This window comes from Archocentrus centrarchus, chromosome 3, assembly GCF_007364275.1.
Source record: "Archocentrus centrarchus isolate MPI-CPG fArcCen1 chromosome 3, fArcCen1, whole genome shotgun sequence".
In the NCBI taxonomy this organism is placed as follows: Eukaryota; Metazoa; Chordata; class Actinopteri; order Cichliformes; family Cichlidae; genus Archocentrus; species Archocentrus centrarchus.
In genome coordinates, this window is record NC_044348.1 from 27,076,552 (window position 1) to 27,100,521 (window position 23,970).

General features: G+C 39.6%; 1 protein-coding gene across 2 annotated transcripts in view; it reads right to left on the reverse strand.

Moving 5' to 3' along the window:
* The window catches only part of cd276 (CD276 molecule), a 71,220-nt gene extending 51,609 nt beyond the window's left edge, over positions 1-19,611 (reverse strand). For both annotated transcript variants that reach the window (XM_030723070.1, XM_030723077.1), the window contains exons 1-3: positions 19,407-19,611; positions 13,794-13,889; positions 277-627 (exon numbers count right to left, since the gene is read on the reverse strand). In XM_030723070.1, the coding sequence (XP_030578930.1) occupies positions 277-627; positions 13,794-13,839 (397 nt within the window). In that variant the 5' untranslated portion in view covers positions 13,840-13,889; positions 19,407-19,611. The remainder of the gene's footprint in view (positions 1-276; positions 628-13,793; positions 13,890-19,406) is intronic.
* Positions 19,612-23,970: the final 4,359 nt, after the last annotated feature.

Consider the following 23,970-nt stretch of genomic DNA (forward strand, 5'->3'; position numbering starts at 1 on the left):
CTGTTGTAATACAACAGCTGTATTACAGCTTCTTTGGCTCTGGAGAAGCTTTTTAAGTATGGATAAGCCATCCTGATACCACTGGGTTAACCTAAAATTGGAGGCAAATTACAGAAAGCCTATGTTACAAATTGGAGGCATGAAATTTCAGGAGAGAAGCCTAATGAAGGAGAGCATTACACCATAAATGTAGGATTCAGCATTTATAGATCTTGAAACACGTTTTTTTACATTTTGTGCTTTTTAATGTGTCACAGACATCACAGCTTGACTTACCGGCCACCTGCAGCAGCAAAGCAGCGCTGCCGAAGTCCTGCACCCTCACGAAGCAGGTATAGCTCCCTTCATCAGCCACCACCACCCTGCTTAACAGGAGTGAAGCGTTGCCCAGGCCCAGCTGGTTGGGGAACAGTCTGGTACGATTGGCGAATCTCTCTGCCTGGTCCACCAGCTGGTCGTGTCCCGCCGAGTACCTATGCACATTCCGTTGTGTGTCTGTCAACTGCCAGAAGACACTCACATCAGAGAGGTTGAAGGGGTTGGCGTGGCTGAAGGAACAGTTGAGTATCACATCACTGGCATGCAATGCCACAACTGGCTGTTCTGGGACGTTCAGTTGCAACAAAGCTGTAAGAAAGAACAAGGCACAGACAAGCATTAATAAATAGAAAACACTGGGGGGGGGGAAAAAAAATGAGTAGTGATTTTATTTTTATTTTCTTAGTATGCATTTTAGAGAATGTTGTATTCTGTCAAGAACAGAAAAAAATATATTAAATACACTTTTAGACATCCTTTCCAGCAGACATCTGTAGTCAGAAGCCTTTACTATGCCAATCATGCATGCCAAACATCATCCCTTTGTCCTTTGGATATCCTAAAATAAACAATAAATAGTATTATTAAAGACTATTTGGCTCATGCCTAGTATAAACACACAGTATTCACTGAATCACAGTATTAATTCAGTGTTCAAATGTGAAAGACTGACACCTACTCAAATGTGAATGTCTTTGAAAATGAAATCAATGCAGCATTTTGAAATGTATGCCGTGACTGAAACATCCACTCTGTTTGTGCAGCACAGTAGCATGGAACAGGCGAGACGGGATGAAGGGGAGAGGGGGATGAAAAGGGGAGATCTGGAGGTAAGCATTAGGACTTTGTTTGTGTTCCTATAGGCTTTGCCTCCTGGTGATGGCTCAGTTTGCTGAAACTCAGCAACAGAAGCAACAACATCTGTATAGCTTTAGGTTAATCGTTAGTTAGATCTAAAAAGACTCTGGTGGTGGTAGTGGTGGAAGACAAATGCGGCAAAACTATTGAATGTGTGTTTTTCTGTGACTAAAGAGTGACTGTACTTCTTATCGTTTGCTTCTTACTCAAAGCCTGTGCATCTGTGCGTATGCATTATGTCTGTCTAGACTAGGCCAAGCGCAAAGAGCACACTGCATAATCATTCTGGATTAGTAGCCATTGGAGGCAGTCTAAAGTACATCCATGGTATTCTCAAGAGTCAGCATTCTCCATTGATCCCTGTCTGCTGTTATACAACTCTGAGACACTCATCAGCATCACAGGAGAGAAAAAAAGCCAGTCGGCCCCTGGAGCAATACACTCTATGCTCAGCCTCTCTAATTGTTATAATCACAGCGTCATTTTAGCCTCAGCACCCCTTTTTGAGCTCTGTCTATCTCACAGCCAATGTCAATGTTGAATCACTTTGTTATGAAGGATATTTGACTGCTGCAGAGGTGCAGTAATTACTTTGCCTATTAACAACAAACAAGTCTTTCATCTGAGAGGGTTCATATATGGATGGATATTGCTAAGTCAAGGCAGACCTATTTTCAATCACATTCAGCCAATCCCAGCAAGGTGGCCTCCACATTACACCCCCAACACCCTCTTCTGCAGGAACAGTGCCACCTACTGGCTTACCTCTCAAGTGCAGATGAAGACAGATTTATGCTAGTAGATCCTGTATGCAGGGTTCTCAGCCTGTGCCTAGATGAAGTGCAAACACAATGGAGTTTTCTTTTTCTTTTCTTTTTTTAGCTAAGTATAAAAGTTATAGTGAAGTAAAAACAGAAGCCATAGACACAAAAACAGGAGCACAAAACTGCCTGTTTCGCTTACAGAAGACCATCATATCTGTGTCAGAGGTCAGTGGGTTTGTATTACTTCATTTTGACTGAAAATGTCACTTTACTATTTTTACCAGAAACAAATCTGAGTGTCCACACCAACAAAGTGCCAATGACAAACAATGCTTTTACCCCCAAGGTGAAAAAGGCAAAAGGCTTTTTCCTAAACTGTGATTACAAAAGCTCTTCTGTTGCTGTGGGTGTTTTCGATCTCCCCATATTGTGCCCACATTCACTCAGCAGGGCTACAATACAGAAGAGTTATCACACCAAAGCATGGCAGAAGCAGGCGATATTGTGTCGCCATCAATGGGGATAACTGAGCAAATTTCTAGAGTGTGTATTGTCACTGTCTTAGAAGACGGTTCAGCCTTTGCAGCAATGAATAGGTCGGTGGTATTTTTTGTATGAGTGGAGGGTCAGTGACAGCCTCTCCGAGACGTGCATGTTGAAGGAGGAGGAGAGAGAGCAATTAAATCACTCCCCGAGCAGCCTGGGATGACTCACACCGCTGAGTTTGTACACGAAGGGGGGAAGGGAAGAGGGGAATAGAAAGAGAGGCTGACGTTGAGCTCACATGTAAAGATAATATCTGGAAACAAGCCAAGGAAGAGGATGTGGTGGAGCCTCGCACACTAATCCCTCAACCCGGACCAGAGCCATGTCAGAGAGGAGAGAGAGACAGAAACTCCCCTTTCTCATTCTCCATCTCCACCTCATCCCACCTCTTTCATTCACTGCTTCTTTAAGTAGTGACCTACCACTCACTCCAAGGCCCTGGGAGGACACAGTTCTACACAGGGACTTTGTGTCGAGATGCCGACTTGGGTTTGGAACGAGAACACGAGGGGGACAATTTTGCATTGCATCAAGGGGAGGGGATTGGACAGGAGCGGAGGGCAAGCTAGGCCGGCTGACGTCATGGAAAACGCACATCTGATGTCCTATTCGTCAGAGGTGAAGCACTACGAGCCAAAGCGAATGAGCACACATGGTTTTTGATCTGCTCCTGTTTACAGCCTTGTTTCAAAATTATTTTTACATTTAACTGAAAACAGCCAAAAGAGTGTATTGCATGCTCAAAATGAGAAATTCTTATTGCTTTCTGAAAAATTATTTTAATGTAATGGCAGCAACACATGTAAAAAAAAAAAAAAAAAAAAAAAAAAAAAAAAATTCACAAAAGGGGGATCCAATATGCTTAATCATGTAAGTAAATAAGTAAAACTTTATTTATATAGCACCTTTCACAGATAAAATCACAAAGTGCTTTACAATGTGCAAGTAAAATAAATAACAATAGCCGATAAGACAAAGTAAGACATTTAACTAAAAGCTTGTCTGAATAAAAGTGTCTTGAGCTGCTTTTTAAAAGAATCAACAGATTCGGCCATACGGAGAGACAGCGACAGGGCATTCCACAGCCTGGGAGCTACTACTTGAAAGGACTGGTCACCCCGGGTTTTAAACCGGGTCTTAGGGACCCTCAGGAGGTTCTGGCTTGAGGACCGAAGAGTGCGGCCTGAAGAAAAAACGGTCAACATTTCGGTGATGTATTGGGGGGCCTGTCCATTAAAAGCTCTGAAAGTCAAGACTAAAAGTCTTGACTTTCAGAGCTTTCAGAGCATGTCTTTATTTTTGGAGTTTTGAGAGTTGAAGGTTTTCAGCTGCTCAACTGGGTCTACATATTCTTTGATTTTTAACATGCTAAATGGTTTTCAGTGGCAGGCCTAGACAAAAAGGCCAGGTTGGTGCCCAGGCAGCAGCATAAGCTACTCTAAAACCTTTATGTATCATTCAGGATTAATGAGGCCTTCACCCATTTGCAGGATATCCATGCCATGTGCTCCAGGGTACCCCCATCCCATCACAGATGCTGACGTTTGAACTCTGCATTGATAACACGCAGGATGGTCTCTTTCTTTAGCCTAAATAACTGCTGACTATAAATTTTACACTTTACCTTAGTGGATCTTATGAGAGCTACCACACCTTATAGCATTGTATATTATATTAGTGTTAACTGCTGCTGCTGTAACAAAGCAATTTCCTGCAAGGGATCAATAAAGTTCTATTCTATACGACCGCTGGTGAAAGGGACTGGCATTTCATCCTGTAACCTATGGGTTTTTTCTTCTCTCTTTCAGGTAGAATTTAACACGCATTTGTTAATGCAGAAACAAACTGCATTCACTAACAGTAGTCATAATCCAGCATACTACATCTATTTTTATTACCGTGACCTTAGAGAGTCAAAAGATCACAGTTAATCAATATTTGGTTGCAGTCTTGCACCTTGCATATGGATTTTCAGACTCTTTATGTAGAATTTTTTTGCAACTTTACACTGACATACAGTCCCATACTTATACTTAAATTGCCCATGCTGTCTTTCACAGACTAGTGAACCTTTCTCCATCGCCTTTTTTTCCCCCATTACTATATATATATATATATATATATATATATATATATATATATATATATATATATATTCCGCACTCGCCCTGAGGGTAGTCTTTGTCCTTCATGCTCAGGTCCTCTACCAGAGGCCTGAGAGCTTGAGGGTCCTGCGCAGTGTCTTAGCTGTTCCTATGACTGTGCTCTTCTGGACAGAGATCTCGGATGCTGTTTCTGGATTATTATTGCATTATTTTTGTTATTTACTTTTTAAAACCGAATCTCTCCTTTTTTGGAATCACTGTTGCGCAACAAACAGCATCTTCTGTACTATAGTTGACTATTTGATCATGTCTCCTCAGAGCTCTGTTATTGACATCAAAAAACATGCTTTCTGAGCAGAGACGAGCAAAAGTAGGAGAAGATAAAGACTGCAATGCTTGTGGTCTTCCATGAGGAAGCTGCCCTGCACATTGTCTCCAGGCCATTCATGTCTTCTCAGCGGGTAAGTGAGGATCTCACCTCTCCCTTCTCTCTCTCAATAAAGAGATGCTCAGAAGCTATAGAGGGCAGGCTGGGAGATGTCAGGCTGTGGGGATTTACACACTGCACTTTGTGTTTATGGGTCTCAGCTCTGTTTGAGTGCCTGCAAGACAGAGACGGGCACTTTCACAGCCAACATGAAATAAACTCATTACAGCTTTTGCGAGCACTGGCAATGGGCCCCGCTTAGCAGCAAGGCACAGGGCTGCCTAGAGAAGGCTGCAAGTGATCTTCACACTGCTCTCCACTGTACTTTCAAGACTACCCACCACCTTGTCACTATCAACACCTCCTTCCATCCTGCTTTCCTGAGACATGCAAGGTACGGGTGCTGCTGGATTTTCTTCTACCCAGTGCTTTTCATATAGTGAATAGCATGCTCACCAGGCACATGAGATGAACTTGGAGGCTGACTGTGAGACAGAGACAGTGTGATATGCAAGAAGACAGCAAAGGTGCATCTGAACTGTTATAGTGAGGTTGCTTGCAGGGTAAAGCATGAGGCTGTTGGTAAATAAAACCCAGAGATGCCTCACATCAACCTGACAGATACCGACAGGTGAGTGTCCATGTGCTCACCCACATGCATTTGCAAATGCAGTATGTGCTCACATTGGATTACTGGGCTGTGACTGTTTAGCCTTCAACAGTCAATCTAGTTATTATTATGGGCTTTCATTTCACTGATTCTGATGTGTACACCTCAATTATGGTACGTGCTATGTGTTACTTTATGGGCTGGATTTAAAATTAAACAAAATCAGCAGCTGAGTTTGTGTAATTTGCAGCAAATTATTTTTAACCTTGATGTGCGTCAGTATTTCTGTGTATGTAACTAAACAAATACCATGCACATTAAAGGATTAATGTTGGAATTAACCAGATAATTAAAAGGTCACTACACAAGACAAGAAGAAAGAAGTTAGTGCCTCTTAAGCAAGCAAGTATGCTTAAGCAGTACTGTGCACCAGCCTTTCTCAATGCACACATTTTAACATAACGGTGGAATCAGTAACTAGTATTAGTATTTGGAGGTTATAGTTCCAGGGCACTGATAGAGTAACATGGCTAACTGTGACATTAATGAAACCAGATAATCCTCATTAACATACATTGAATAAAACACTGAGTATCTTCCATTTATATCACCTGTTTTATACGTCATGTATCAAAGAAATAAGTATCGTGCATTTGCTTCTTGCAGCTTTGTATTCTGGTAAACTGGCCACAGTAAATAATAAAAAAAAAAATGTAAAAAAAAGTTGCCAGAGAAAATATGCAACATTGTATGAAAAACAAATTATAAATGTGTTAATTAAACAGGAAACCTGATCTTTTATCACTTTCCTCCTGTCACTCACACACTTCACATGTGTCATCCTATTTACTAATTTTAACATTAACTTCTTATGCTGCAGCTCCAAAAGTGAGTCAACAAATGGTTAAAATGTGCAAGTATGTGATGTTGCAAACAAACATATGCATATAAAGAATACAGCAAGGAAGCAAAGAATAAGTCAGACTTACAACTGAGCTTGGATATGTATGTGGGACAAAGATAGTTTAAAAGGTGCAAAAAAAAAAAAAAAATGAAAGGCAGATGCATAAAAAATAAAATTAACCTAGACATTATTTGCAGTGAAATGCAACACAGAAGCTGGGATCCAGGGAAAATGAGAGTTTTGTAGACCACAGAATAAACAACAAAAATGTTGCTGTAGAGACAGCACACAATGCTGGAAGTAAGACTTTTAAAAGAAACGTGTAAAATGTAAACCGGAAACTTGTCTTTTCCTTCTCTGAGTCAGTCACATAATTCACAAGGCTGATCCTATTTACTCATTTTACATTAATGACTTATCCTACAGCAGCAAAAGTGAATCAACAAGTGACCAATAAGCACATCTTGCTGCAGACAAGCATCCACCTATACAGAACACAGCCAGGGATGCTTATCGAGAAGAACCAAGTTAGGTACTGGTTGCTGGTCTAAAGCAAAACTTTCTGCTACATCATAGCACAGAATGAAGACAAAAATACAACTACTTCCAAGAAACACAGAGATAAACAATAATTTAAGTAGGGCAAGGAAGCAAGGGAGAGGCTACTGCCATAAAACACAGCTTGTTGGCATTAAGGTTGACCGAGCTAGGACTGAAATGTAACTTCCCAAAAATATAAGTGTCTAGAACATGGTGACATACAGATGAAGACCTGGAAATAATATGTTCTTATCTTGCATTATTGTTGTTATTCCCTACTATGAAACAGCTCACAGCTGGAATGTAATTGACATGAAATCTCTCTCTTTACAACTGTATATCAAATCGACAAAGAGAAAAGGGTTTGATAGTCAAATTAAACTAATTTATTAATGAAAACTTGAGAAAATTTTCAAATAGAAACAATACACCCCAAAAGGCTGCATTCACTCTTTTGATCAGCTTTAATTTAATTTTTAGAATACTTTTTAGCCTTTTTAGCTTTTATTATAATAGGAAAGCTTGGAGAGAGAGAACAGGGGAAGACACGCAGCACATGGCCGGGGGCAGATTCAAACTTGGACCTTTGCAATAGCCTTACAGCATACTGCTTAATCCAGCTTTAATCTCTTGACATAGAAACTAGCCTATGTCAAGGGTCACAGAGTCACAGCATGTTGCAGTGATAATGAGTTGAATCAAACTGTTGATCACTGCCAAATCTGATCCCCTCTGGAAAAAAAGACTTGAAAACACAAACTGTGCTGATGCCAAAACTGGTCAGTTCTGCAAGGACTACAAGAGTTTTTTTTTAAACGATGGTTATGCCATTCCTCCTGTCTTTCATTGATTCAGCAACAAGAGCTGAAAGGTTTTGCCCAAACACTACTGTGCAGTAGCTGTAACACGTGCTGTGTAAATGTGTGTATACGGTGGATTACTACCTTAAGTCTAACTCTGCTGGAAAAGGGAAAGGATACATAAAGTGTTAGTAGTGACAAAATATATCAATGTGATCTGTATCAATGCAATTTTAAACAAAATCCAGCTCTATAAACACAACCCTACTGACACACACACACACATACACACACACATGCTCACACAATTTCATGCAGAAACAGACACCCAAAGGCCAGACAGCACATTGATATTCCACACCTGTATGACTGCTGACAGCTCCACAGCATCACACTGTCAAAGGATTTGGACACGAGGTACCCTGACACTACAATGGAGACACTGTTACAAAGTTGCTCTGGAGCAGAGAGGTTCCCATCAGCCACAGCCACAGACACAAACACACACACATGTATACACAGCGCTACATCACTACCTGGGCCCCTTGCACTGTCCTTGACACACACACACATACACACACTACAGGCACGGAGACGTCATTGTTCAAGTTAGCAATTCCTGCAGCCATCTACAAAGATAGTGCCGGTCTTTACGATGAATGTCCACTACAAAAAAAAAAATTCATATTTCAACATTCAGTTCATTAATAAATTCTTTTAGCTCTGCAAACAATAGGCCTTCACTCCAACTACATTCAATTTAATTCCATTCAGTCCCACAAGGAGCACCACACAGTCACTTCATAAAGCTAATAATGGTGACAATGTAATAACAGACAGTGAGTCAAGCTATTTACACAGTCAGTGTTTAAAATAGTAAGTGCATGTTTAAAAGGTACAGCCCCGCTGAAACATGATACAACAAGTGCTAATATGATTTTATACATAAGGAACATCAAGTACTAGAGGGGAAATTGCTGGGGCAATATTGACACAGCAAAGCAAACTGGTGTGTAAGGTGCAATACTAAAACTGCACTGATGGTGGTTTTTGGTTGGGCAGGGAGTGAAGCGGGAGAAATATGCTTTTACAACACTGCCCCCCTCTGCTGACGAATGTAATTGCAGCTCAGCACATTTTTATTCCAGACATTATGCTCTACCTGAACATCAAAGGATTTTGCTCAAAGGATCTGCAAGCCCTTTCATACCGATTACTCTTATGATATTACCAATCCCTGTATAAGTCTGAGGGGAACACTAGCTTTTGATTTCATGGTGTCAGAGCAGATGTGCATGTCCATAACACTCCTATTTGGAAAAAAAAAAGCATTTGGAAAACATTAACTGAGTGACAGGAGCATGTGCATAGTAAGTATGATCTGGATAGAAATCACCAAGATCTCTGTGTCTTGAGCAGTGGTTTTCAAATGGCCCCTCAGTAAGAGGTACAATATGGATGGGATTAAGTGAGTCTTCGGCAGTGTAAAGGGGTCACTTTGAACATTAAGCTCTAAACATAATCTCTTCCAGTTTTGCTCTAAGAATCCATCAGAGAGTGTGAGTTCCCTCACTCAGGGAGACTCACAGGTGACTGCAGATTGGAGAGACAAGAACTCTTGCTTGCTTATTCTCAGAAATGTCATAAATCACAATAGGACTCATCAGTGCTCTATTTTCCATTTTCTCCTCTATCTCTCACCTGCTCTCTATCTGTGCTTCCTCTGCCTTGCTTTCTTCATGGATGTATGCCATCTCATATCCCGTCAATAACCCGTTAATGGGCTTCAGCAGTCAGATAGTGCTGGCTAAAGAACAGTGGGCAGATAAAGGCAAGCCTCTGGCTTACAAGTCTGAGGGACAGAGAGCCTTTGATGAACAGGAACCTGAAAAGAAATGGAAAAGATGGCGTACGTGGGAGCACCTCAAGGTAGCAGTAGGGTCATGGGGTCACATACGAGTAAAGTGAACACGATTTCTAATATTTACAGAAGAGACAATGCACACACAAATAAATAATTGTGGTAGGTGCTTAAGTTTGTTTCCAATTACAAAATTTGATCAATTAATTGATTTACTTGTTAATTCTCCACTAGGTCAAGAATTTTTAGTAGGAATTGTCATTTGATGACGATTCTGGAGCTGATAATTTCTCAGACTCTTAAGGATTCTTAAGGATGCTGAAAATTAATCTAACTCATGCAAACAAATCAGGGGAAGGCTATAATTTCAAATATTCAGCTTTTTGACTGCAAGGCTTTTGTGGCATCTGAAACATTGCAGGGATAGAGGAAAGGATTTAAACGTCACGCAGTTAGCCAAGAGACTGAAACTGAAAAGTGGCTTCTACAACAAAACAATAATTGAAATGAGACCTCAAAATCTACCTCAAGAAAAACAAGCTGAAACTTTCACAAGTCCCTCACAGTCAGATGACTCGAACAACACTGAAAATTCTTTAACATGTTGCCTTTGCAAGTCAACCTAAAATATCTCAATACATTAAGTAATCCACACAGACATCCCAAAAAAATAAAAAATAAATATCAAGAATAGAACAACTCTTTGGTGAGTACAGAGTGTTTGCTGTAGAATTTACAGCATGCACCATCTGGGAAAAGAAGGGGTACTGAAAGAGTACTTTTCTATATATCACAATTATTGTTTTGTTTTTTTTTTAAGTCTAAAATTTAAAACATAGCCATGCAGTTCATGCATGCAAGTTCATTTTACACTTTGCTGTTTGAGTTGGATATGATAATTAGACATGTATTTTGCATACAGCTGTACACATAATGACAAAAGACAGAGAGGCAAAGGGTTTATTCCCACCCCACCTAATGTCACCACTGCCACGTCTCAGACGCAACACCCGGCAAGGTAGGGGTCTCCCTCTGTCAGCTACTGGGATGCTTTTGCAGCAAGCCAATAGTAGCTGTGACACTTTCCAAGCACAGATCAGCATCCGTTCAACACATTCATCAAAGCCGACTAGACACACAGCAGGCTCACATATGGCTTCGGGCCTCTCTTCCCCTCCAGAACTGCAATCTCGGCATATTATCCGTATCAATTTTTTAACGATCCACAAGGCAGCATTTTTAGGACTTGTTGAAATAATCATGAGGTGCTTGTTGGGTAATGCACTCTGTTTCAATAAGTGCACTGTAAGAAAAGAGGAGCTGGGAAACAGTGAGACAAAGGCAAACCAACAGAGACTCGTCATTATGTATGCACTGCAGCGAAACCAATCTTTGTTGAGCCTGTCCTCAATTGTTTTTAAAAGGATACTTTACTGGACGCAATCAAATTAGCAAAAACATCACTGATACAGGGTAATAACCCTAAATTGAATTTCTGCACAGGCTAAAGTGTCCCCTCTCTGCAGAATCAATTGCTGTGAAGAGAAAAGGAGGACAGGAAGAGGGCATTCATAGTTAGCAGACCTTTAAAAAGTACACCAGAGATGCAGGCACGAGCGGGCTATTTTCACGCTCTGGGGCCCTGCCATAATCTGTGCCTGGCAACTACTTTACTAGATGCAATCTATCCAATTATGCTAGTTAATTTGAATTACCTTACAGCTCCCATCACTGAAGAGTAAAATTCACGTCAGGGTTTCATTTCTGCATTTGCATGAATACAATTCTCTTTCATTGTTTGGTTTCTAAGAACTGCACACAGCGCGCTCTGGCAGCCTAGTGGCTGTGCTAACTGAACACAGAGTATGACAACAACAAGCAATTAGCTAGACAGCCTCCTGTTAGCTCTGCAACTGGCTGACACTGCTGTATGCTGTGAGCCAAGAATGTTGCTGTACTCAGCTAACTGTTGTGGCTCAGTCATTACTGTACATGGATTGACAATTTTTTGCATTTTACCGACCACAATACATTATAATGAGTGTGATAACAAAAAAATTTGAGCTAAGCAACCCGTTAGGTCAGAGGTCAAAGCCGGCGTGGATCAGGGCGGCAAGCTTTTCTCTCTCCTGCTTCCTAAATACTGTTTTTAAACACAAAAACAACATCCACCTACAGACAAGGTTCTTCCTGCCTCTGGAGGCAACAGCTATGCTGTGCTGTATGAGTAACATCAGGGAGAGATTTTACTGAGAACAATCCATCATCTGACTCCTGAGTCAGGATACAGCTAGGAGCTACAGAGACAATGTTACTGTGCTGGGATGACAGTGTTGTCATGTGCCTTTTTTCGCAACACGAAGTGTTTTGGTAAAGGCCACAAAGTAAAATCATGTCTGCTGATAGGGGAACTTGCAGGAATTATCAAGAAATGACATGGCTGAATACAAGAAAGATTATAGCCAGTAATCCCAGCGTGGGACCTAGAGACCTAGGAGACCCTGGATCTTATCAGCACAGCCTTACACACATAAATGTTCTCAGTTACATACACAAGTCTGTAGGTTTGTGTGGCCAGTGGAAGCAGAACATAGCTATTTATAAATCAAAGGCAATCAAGATGACCTTTAATTAATAACCCAGATGATTAATGCTGCCCTGCATTTGTTTAAAAAAAAAAAAAAGAAAGATAAAATATAAAGGATTGACTTTCCCTGTGTTGTTCTGAAATGTGCCAATATTCTCTCTAAAGCTACTGCCAGGAATAATAACAATAGTTTAAATAATGTCCACAATATATGAGGGTTTTGTACAATCACACAGTGGTAGATAGGCAGACTATAGTATCAAACTAGACTCCAACTAATTCACTTAGTGCTCCAGTTAGCAGAAAGTGAATCATTGTGTGAGCTACAATATAGCCCATTACCCGTGAGTTAAAGAGCTCCATCAGTCCCCGACGCCTCCTCCTCCTCCTCCTCCTCCTCCTCCTCTTCCCTCCCGCTGAGAGAAGCGAGTTAGGCAGTGGATGCCATACAGCCAGTAATGAGCAGGCCGCAGGCCCATTTGTGCTGGGAGAGAATAGGTCCCTAATGAACCACTGAAGACACTTAGGTCCACCGAGTCAAGACTGAAATGTGCCACTGATGGCCGATAGGAGGTTGTGTCAGCTCAACCAGAGAGCAGAAAAGGCAAAAAAAAAAAAAAAAATCTCTTTAAATAATGGCATTTTGGACAATAAAAGTTCTTTATGAACTTTGTGGATTTGCAAATGGAAATCTTTGAGATCTGATTTTCTTTCTTCTTCAGGCTATACATTACTATAAAGGAATAGTACCCAGTATGAGATTTTAATTTACATGGTGTCAGCCAGACACCAACTGAGAAAGGGCTGATGCTGAAATATATGCACTGTTGATACCCATTTCGACATACTCCGTTCCCTTCCTTTATTTACTGCGTCACGAGATGTTATCATGCCAGCTGTTTCTTTTTTTAATGATAAGTTTTTCTATGAGCTGCAACTGAAGTGAAACTTTTGAGTGTGTGAGTAATCTTCAGTTGCAACATCAACCACCAACACACTGCTTTCCAGTGTTATAAATACGATGACTTCCTCACCACACTTCTTGAGTCACAGCAGAAAAACTATACGTCTAACATTTTTCACAGAGCACCTCACCTAAGCCCCCGTGCTCTTGCCACGTCTCACCTGCGTGTAAAAGGTCAAAGCCATTCTGTTTTACAAGCTAAACTCACAAGAATTATTGTGGGAAAATGCCCCTTTACTCATTCAGCCAGACATCTGTATAAATAAGAATTTGCTCTCTGACAATTCCTTTCAGTTGATGCGAGTTTAAACAGGGACAGCGTATAAGTTTCAAACTACTGGCACATTATTTTTGGGCGTAGTCTCATTTGAAAAGTTGTTTTGCCCAGTAAAGCCTTTGAAGGCAAAAGACTAATAGGCCCTGCAGGGTGTATTGTTTAACAAGCGGTGGCATTTCCCACCGCAGTGACTCGGATCTAATAGCAGGGCAGAGGGAGCAGTGACACCCACCCATTCCTTGGACAGCCAGCGCTGCGGACAGCAGGAGGGACAGCATGGTCTTTCAGGATGGATTCAAACTGCAGGTCAACTTCTTCAGACACAGCACTGCGGGGGGAAAAACACAGACATCTGAGGAGGACCAAGATTTTAATAACAAGGACACAATAGTATAGCAACAAAATATGTCGTGTTTTTTGGAGGGTTATTAAAACCAGAACGGTTGCCTTCTATTAATTTTTTTTTGGCTTGCTTTAGCTTGCGCTCCCAAGTGGGGAGAGTTTAAGATGAGAAGACAAGACAATATTTCATGAAGTACAGGCTATCTGGAAGTCTCAAATTAATTTTGTGACTTACAAACTTTATTGAAAGTATGTCTGAAGGTGACTACTTCAGTCTTTTTTCTGGCCTGCTCAAGGCTTTTCTTTTTCAGAGGGAGTAAAGCTGTGATGACAAATGGGGACTTCCAAAGTTGACAGGAAACAGCCAAGTCATTCTCTCTACTCCGCAGAGGGAAACATTAAGTGAGGAGTGAGTACAGCCAGACAAAACTATCTCCTCCTTGTCTATCTCCACTCTCCCATGCATTAAATATTTATAAGATACTTATCTCAGCTAGATTGTTAAAGGTCGTTATTTGTAGCTGTATTTGCTGAGACAAAAACCTGATATTGTATCTCAGATAAAACCGAAGACTCGATTTTTTTTTTCCAATGAAAGGAAGTCACTGTGATACAACCACCAAATATTAATAATTGGTTATAGCAACAGTGTAACAACCCTTGGCTGTTGAAAAGCACCACTTTGTGTTCATGAAAATTTCCTGCATCAGTTACATGTTAGATTGTCAGATATTGTTTGTTGTAAATCCAAAGCTTTTAGGTAGCTTTCATAAATGAGTCTGTGTTTTCAACAGCACTATCATTAAAAAAAAAAAAACATATAAAGTCACTAATAAATACATAAAAATCCCATCCACTATGATAGGCTACCTAAATCATGCATAAAAAACAAAATAAAAGGTACCTGAAATCTAAAGCACAATATCTGGGTCATGTTTTCCTGAGATAAGCCAACCTTTTAGCTTTCCATATGAAAGAAATTATATTTTGGGGACTTTGATATTACATGCACTTAATATTTCAGCCATAATTTAACCACTTTAATAACTATAACACAAAAAGTTAAAATAATTAAAAACAATAAGTTGATTGAACAAATGGGAGAAAATGAACACTTCATATATATTTTGTAGATAAACTGTAGAAAAAGAGGAAGATGACAGGAAAGAAAGGGTTGTGTGTGATTCATCAAATTTTCATTTAAATTACAATTTTAAGTTGTAACCATGAAAACAAAATTAACAGGCTAAAAAGACTTGTTGCATTAATTTCACTACAAAACTCCCATCACCTCTAGTCAAAAAGATCTCGCTAGAAGCAGCAAAACTTGTTTCTGTAGGGGAAACTGTGGAAGAATCAGTTGCCTGCAGCTGCTTTTGCCTCCCAGGGTCTCTCATCCGTTCCGGTTTTGGAGGTGTACAATCAAGACGTCAGTTGTTGGCCTCAGCTCTCCATCGCTTTCCCTTTGGCTATCGTGTAGCTCTCCTGAGCAACGCAAGCCTGCTGCAACTTGGGCCTCTTGTTGCCCCTTCTGCACCTCCCAGCAGAGGCTGTGGGGCTGGCAGGGGCCAACTCCCTCATTGACTCTCTCTCTTTTTTTTTTTTTAATTTAAAGATCACTTCAAAGTTTAGTTTTTAAAGATTACTTGTAAAAAGAAATTTAAGTTCAGTGAATTTTATGGTTTTTGTCAAGTTCAAGTTGTTGTATTTAAAAAAATTCAAGATAATCATTGACTAATATAATCAGTGTCATTGTTTTTGCCATAATCAAGCAGTCCAACCTTGATGTAACTTCTTTGTACATACAGAAAAATGGCTCCGAGCAGGGTGCCAGATTAGTTCATGGCATGAGTAGGTGCTCATATGCCTTATGGCTGAAAGTCCGGTTCAAGTCTGACCTGTGGCCCTTTGGTGCGTGTCTTCCCCTGCTCTTTCTCCTACTTTCCTGTCTTCTCTTCACTGTTGCACTATACAAAAAATAGCTCAGGGCTTTTTTTCCCCTCATTTTTTTGTATCTATACCACATGAACGAGAACTTGCCCAGGATTTACAGAACCCACTGAGGGTGAATCACAACTTTGATGAAAACCCTAAACATCCAGGTATGACTGTAAACTGGGCAATTCCCTGCCCCTCATCACAAGTAATGAAAGCTTATGGTGGAGGGGCTAAATGAGCACACACACACACACATTTCCAAGTTCAGCAAACTTTGTTATATGTTTTGGATGTGCAAATACAGTTAAAAAAAAAAAATTACAGGAAAACAGCTGATGGATCAGTTGTTTTGTTTTTCTGGTGCTATGAATCATTTCATCATGTAGCTCCACCTCATGGCTTAACCAAAACTTTTCCATGAGTTTCCATTTATGGCTTCAGCAGAGAGGATGTGGGTTGGAGTGCTGTTTCATCACATTTTCCATAACAGCTCTGCTCACTGCTCCAGACGTTCACGGGGAGAACAACTCAAGACATCTGTATCACTACGTTAATCTCCCCGTGCTTAGAGGCAGTGAATTCTTCACAACAGAGAGATTCTACAGTGAGAACAAATACTCACTAAATAAAAGACCAGATGCATATCGCAGCCAGCATTTTCCCAGATTTACCTAAATATATTCCTAATGGTACCATGAACTGTACTCTGCCAACACACCAAACCACAGTCTGACTCAGCCTGTGCAGTCCAGACATCAGGAAGCCATCAAAGGGATTTTGCTGAATGACTCAAACATATTGCCGACCCCTTGGCAGCATGTATATTCTTTTCTTTCTTTTTACAATTCACTTCAATGGCAAGGATCAAAACAGGTTAACTAAGCTTTCAAGTCGCAGTCTAACGAATATAAGAATACAATAAACCTTAACTGCAGGAAGTTGTAGAAAATGTTATCCATCACCTTCTTACATTAGTGTATAAAAATGACTGCTAGCTCTTTATTCAGATTTTCACACTTTAATTCTTCTTTGTAATGGTTAATTGATAGTGGTGCCATGAGACCATAAAAAAGAAAAAAAGAACGAGCTCCAAAAGATTGCTTGACAGTGAAAAAAGGCTCAAATTTCTTTTGGTGATTAGTTGTAAGCTTTTGAGTCATAATTGCCCTTTTATATCATTTTGACACTATATGTTAAGGACTATTAAAGTTCTTATTGAGGTCAGGGGAAAGGGAAATTATTTTTGAGGTGTCACAGAACATTAAGATTAACAATTTTGCCCTGCTCATTGTACCATCACTCTATTCTTTCATGTAATCTCAGTTACAGTGGTTCTCTCTAGTTTGTCTTTCTTTACTGGCACTACTGCTCTTGAGTCTAACATAATGAATCTTGACTCACCTTTCTGGCTCAAATGTCTGATTGGCACAAGACATCTTTGACAAGCGCCTCAAATCACCTGGAGCCATTCACCCCACTGACAATGGGAACATCTTTTTTACCTTAAAGACACTGGCCTCAATAAGGAAGAATGGGAAATGAGCCCCTGAAATCAATATAGCAGCAATAGCAAATCCTTTTAGGGATGACTGGATTCACTTTAGTCAAGTCATTTACTACATTACTTAATAAAATTACACATTCATTCATCAAACTGAAAAGAAGAGCTTCATAAACTTCAAAAAAGGTTTATGGCTAAGGAGCTGCATAAAAGTTTGACTTTTATTAAAACTACTAAGATCTGAATTTACAGTTTTCAGTATATGCCCTGCTTCAGTCTTATAATAGCATAGAGAATACAGTGCTAGATTACATATTTTTATCCCAGAATTTTTTACAGGTAAAGCAGTGACTGAGGCAGATGCATCTTGTCAAGACCATAAAAGTGTACATACATGTTGTTGTAGAAACAACATCTGGCTTCTGAAAATCTACAGGGTCCGGTTTAGTGCAACTTTTAACTTATGGTAATCTTGATTTCCATTGTGTTTATACACCACTCTGCATTTAATCACCAGTTGTTATTAATCTCTGGCTCTCTTCCACAGCATGTCTTTTGTCCTGTCTTCCTCACCTCACCCCCAATCAGTCGTGGCAGATGACTGCCCCTCCCAGAGCCTCGTTCTGCCGGAGGTTTCTTCCTGTTAAAAGGGAGTTTTTCCTTTCCACTGTCACCCAGTGCTGCTCATAGGGGGTCGTTTTGACTGTTTTCTCTGTAATTATTGTGTGGTCTTTACCTTCAATAAAAAGCGCCCTGAGGTGACTATTTGCTGTGATTTAGCGCTATATAAATAAAATGGAATTAATTGACATATGCTGCATATACACTGGAATGGGGACAAAATAACAGTATAACCTGATAAGTTTCATAATCCCTGGCAAAACAAAACAAAACACGTAAAAATAAAACAAGTAGAGCATCTGTAAAACACAAAAACAAAAACAGATAAAACAAGTTCATCTCTTTGCTATTTCATGATAATTTTCTACAGAAATTGCTTGAATGATAACTACTACATCCTCCTACATCCCACGGGAAGATGTAGTTGCCTGCTAAGCACAGCTGCACAATCAAGTGGCAATTGCAGGATGAAGGTAGGCAACATGCTCTGCACCGTTCCTGTGGTTTCCAACCTTCTCTGCTTGTCACCTCTTAAAGGGCAAAAAAATGTCTCGTTGCAAGCCCTCATTCCCGACTGTCTTCTCGCTGTGACAACCGACAAGTTCACTCCAAAGAAAAACTTATCCTTTTAATTCTACAATAAGAAGGAAAGATTAGAGGAAAGTGTTGTCTTTCTATGGTAGGTATATGAAGTCTCCATTTAAAGTTATAATAAGGTTTTTAAACTGCATTCAAATAAAATAAAGTATGCGTTCTTCATATTTAAATTTTTAACCTGTATACTTTTTTTTTTAAGTTAGAAAATTATCAGTCTGGTTCTCAACAAAAGTACTTTTCTGCCCTATATTTAATAATTTGTTTAAATCTGGTAACCCTACTGTAACATGGACTTTCATTAAAACAGATCATTCAGAAATGCAACGGAAGAAACATGAGTACAGCAGTACTAGAAAAATAGCAGTAGTAACCAGCTCCTTTATATTACTTTTATGCCCTCATTTGGAGTTCCCGTTAAATGCAATGTTCACTTTCTGTCAAGCGAGGGCGCAGTCCATTTTATTAATAAATATTAGCTTAATAGCTTCGTCTTTGAAACAGTATACAGTATACAGTATAGCTTAGCATGCCCTCGAGTTGTTTTAAAAGTAGGCTACAAACAGTTGTGCTAACCGTGACTTTAAAGCCTGTGAACAGAGCAGACTAAGCCAGAGCCAAGAACCATCCAGAGCGCCTCCCTGGGCCGACTTCGTGGAGTTTCCCCTTCTCGCCATCTGTTGCTCGACTTTTAAAATATCATTTACATTTAGCTTTTTCATTAGGATACAAACCATAGATGCCAGTTAGCTGGTGCTTTTTTTTTTTCCTCAGGACACTAGTTGTTAACGCTTACCCTCACAGGAGGAAGAAACTTAAAAAAAGAAGAAAAAAAAAAAGAACACCAACCCTCCGGTTGAGGCGGACTCTTTTCTCTGTTCAGCGCTGACGATGTGATTTTCCAGAGCAGTTCATTCCTCTTACAGCAAAGCGCAGCCCGAACACTTTGTTTTTGTCTGGATAAAACTACACGGCGTTTTTCCTCAGTGTTTGGGTATGTTCCATTGATTCCTGACGGGGAGCTCTTCACCACTCCTTTCTGCTTTGTCCAGCAGTGATGTCATGCTGACCCCCACCCCCCAGTTAACCATTTAGCCGGCGCGCCGCTTTTCCCGTGCACTCCTCGGCTTTTCCTGCCACGTTACAGTATTTCGGGGTAAAAATAAATGGTTTGAGTGAGAACTTCCACGTCCTTCTGCGTGGAAAACTGAAACGACTTTACATTTATTTATCCATTTATTTCTTTATTATTAACCAATCGCTATCATATGGTTCTTAAATGTATGGTGGCCCTGATGTGGAAAAATCCAAAATCCAAAATCCAATTCTTTTTTTTTACAAAAAAAGAAAAAAAAAAAAACTGAAAACTAAACGTGTTTCACAAAGTGCAACATTGTATAAAACACAACCCAATTAACCCTTTCATGCATACAGTGGGCAGCTATCCAAATGCTGTTCTCTTATGTATGCATGTGTTTTGTTGTTATAGTTGCAACATAGCCAACACAGTGCATCAAATCATACACTGCTACCTATTGGCTAGTCATGGGAAGTTGTTTTTTATTTATTTTATATGTTGCTTGAATGTAATTAAGAGGATCAGGATTAGTCAATACTAGCAGCAGATCTGAAGATGCAATATCATTTTCTGTTATTGATTTGTTAAATACATATTTCTCTGGTTCAAAGGTCAAACGCATGCTGTCCGGCTGAGTGGCCATGTTTCCATGTTTGTTTGTTTTTTCATGCCTAAAGAGGAATAAAAACAATCAGGAAAAAAAAACAAACTTGACTGAGGTTCTCATAACTCACGCATGAAAGGGTTCAAATGAACAGCAGATACAAAACAAAACACACAAACACACACACACACACATACACACGCGCACACACACACACAGAGAATGAAAACAAAACATTTAATGAAACACAACACCAAAAAAACCACAAATGATTCTAAATCACTGTTGCCTGCTTGCAATTTGGCAGCAATTTCAAAACACTGCCAAAGAGCCACCCTTATGGTGCCACCTTCCATGTGCCACTCATCGCTAAAGGGGAAATTATGGTTCAGTGGTGATAGTGTGTTGGCTGTCTGTCGACAGTCTGTGAGTAGCTACAGACTGCCCGTCTACCTGCAGAGAGCGTCTGTTGTCAGCGTCAAAAGAATGTGGAACAAACAGTCATGGACTGCTCCTGCTTGCTCCTGCTTGTGGCTGGCCCATCAGCCAACCACTGAAAAAAACAATGAAAAGTGTCTGTCTGTTCTTTTCATACTTTATTTTTTGATCTTTGATTTTCTTTGTGTGTGTGTGTGTGTGTGTGTGTGTGTGTGTGTGTGTGTGTGTGTGTGTGTGTGTGTGTGTGTGTGTGTGTGTGTTGTGTGTGTGTGTGTGTGTGTACTGTCTCGGCTGTCTCTCCCTTCCCTGTTCTGGCCCACTTGTCAACTAGTCAGCATTCGACCAATGCAGAGCGTTATCCACATCCAGCAATCTGCAGTTGGGATTCTGCAGGTCTGCATGGGAGCACATTTGCATTGGTTGAAAACCCCTCACAACACCAGAGGGGTTTACTCAGTACAAGAATTAATGACTTGGTGTTGAGATTAAAGTCAGAGTTTTCTGTGTCACAAAAGTGGCTCACTTTTACCTGATATAGGTAAATGGTAAATGGACTAGTTCTTATACAGTGCTTTTCTACTCTAGCTGAGCACTCAAAATGCTTCATACAACACGTTTGCATTTACCCATTCACATCCGAGCACCTCCTTCTACAGCTCAGTGCTTACTATCTAACATTGACACACATTCATACTCCGACAGTTGCATCGGAGAGCAACTTGGTTTCTGATAGCCTGTCAGTGACTGTACAGAACAGGGCAGTTACAGAAGTGAACATTTTTTTCAGTTATTTCTCAAAATTAGACTTCTATTATAATCATGATTTTATGAATTTTAAAATGTATGTTTAAAATGTTCTTTTTCTCTTCCTGTTCCTGCAGTGATGGATTGGTAATGAATAGGCTGCAGCTAAAGTGAAACAGGCTTACATAGTTCCTGTCAATTATAGTATTGACAATTGTTTACTGTTTATAAAATTCATTACTCATTTAAAGAAACTGATCACCCACCCAAGGGCACTGATTGCTCATTCAGAGTGGCCTGTTGCATGTCTAGAGGTATACTGCTGATTCAGAGTAATCTGATACATGTTGTAACACATATTGTTTATAGTAAATCACTGCCTCTTTAATGCAACCTAGTATTCATAGTGTAGTTTGTGATATTTTACACACACCCATCCCTGTTTTAGGGAATGTGTTTTCTTTTCTTTGCTGATGTTGATCTTTTGATTTTGTGATCTGTGATATGGAAGCATATCATCACAATATTGCTCCAGTCTATACAACAGATATAGAGAGTTACCTAAAATTTACATCTTAATACTTTCCTCCTTATATTAGAATATTTGCATGATTATTTTTTCCAATTAGTAAAACTCCCAGTGCTTTTAGCACGGAGCTTTGCATCATTATATGAAAGAAATGATGCAAGGCTCTCAAAACACTTTTCTCACACCTGTAAATGTTACTTGTTTGTGTGTGTGTGTGTGTGTGTGTGTGTGTGTGTGTGTGTGTGTGTGTGTGTGTGTGTGTGTGTGTGTGTGTGTACAGTCCTGATTAGCAATATGTGCAAAAATGGACAAACTAACCATTCAGTGCAGTATATCAGTACAATGTACTTCAGTCAGTATCATCAGAAAACAAAGAGAGTACCTTTCCACAGCTGTCAACACAAAGTCATTAGTGACAAACACCTATCAGAATCACATTATCCAAAAATACAGATTTGGTTTACATGTTGTCTGAAACAGCAATAATCCTGCAGTGGTAAAAATAAATACATAAATAAATAAAACATCAGAGAAAGGCATCAAGCACACATAGAAGCTCGAGAGAAGACCAAATGATGAGAAAGAGAATTACTTTCTGATGTTTTGTGTGGAACTGTGTTTATATTATGTAATATTAATAAACTTTGAAAAAAAGTTTATTTATTTATTTGTTTGTATTTCGCTCCCTTTCATATGTACCTTTGGTCATTTCATAATGGTTCAGTGGAACTACAGGACTGGAAAATTTCTGCTCTAGTAATGTTACTGTGACATTAAACAGGTGCTGAAGGATGTTGTTTCGAATGTCTGTAGATGGTTACTCACTGTCTGGGTAATCTCTATGTTAGTAAAGTGATGTTTAAATAAATTTAGAACAATGCAAATTCTCTGAATACTGATTTCACAGGACAAAAGTACATTTTAGTTTGAAATGAATCCCCTCTAGTGTCTAATCAGGCCCGTAGGGTGTGCTTTTGATCCCTTGTGTGTGTTATCTGAGGACTGAGTTCTTCACCAGAATTCAGTTAGCTGTGGTAATCGGGGTAATTTAGACAAAGTGGTTTTTATAAAATGTGTCTTATCAATTGGAAAACAAAATTGCGTTTGGACTGATTCCATCTTGGACAGGTAAGTGTTAGGATATGAAACTATGGGGGTACGCTGATTGTGGGATTCTTGGCTGATATGAACACAGATATAATAATTTGGCTGGGGAAACAAAGAAACACTTGACTTTTAGGTTCTCATCACAAATCTTTTTAACCAGTGCAAAATACATGTGATAAACATCTGCCGGTGCATAAGTCTCAAAGAGGCTTTTTTACAAGCTGGCTTTTTCTGTGCCTCCACTTTGAGTTATGTTTATGATGTCCTTCAAAATTGTTTTATCATATTCTCCTAGTGATAATTTTTTAATTATTTTTTGAAATATTTGTTTTTAATCTAACTTTTTCATTTTTAATTGTCTTTATTTTGCTCTTTTATCTCTTTGTGCTGCCAGTATTCCTATCCCTTATGTTGTTTCACTTTTATCTCTTCTTAAATGTTTTATTTGTTGTTTGTGTCCTAGCTTGCCCTGTGAAGCACTTTGTAATTTTTCTTTTATTATTATTATTATGAGTAATCAGCATCTATCAGTATAGAGTAGAAACCACCTCTGGACCACTTCCAGTGTAGCTGCTATTATTAGATTGCTCTCTGTAAGTCCATTCTGACTAGACTGAACCTCTGTACTGTGGAGAGATTAATCAAGACAAGCGATTAATCTCTGTAGTATCTATCTATCTATCTATCTATCTATCTATCTATCTATCTATCTATCTATCTATCTATCTATCTATCTATCTATCTATCTATCTATCTATCTATCTATCTATCTATCTATCGCAGTTATGGCAGTGATGTGCCTCACTCTACGATGAGTTTTTGTAGGCGATTTTTTTTGCCGTCTATCTCTTTTCTGTATGCACGTGAAGGGCACAGAAAAGTGAAAACTCCTTTATTTGGACAGTGGACGTAA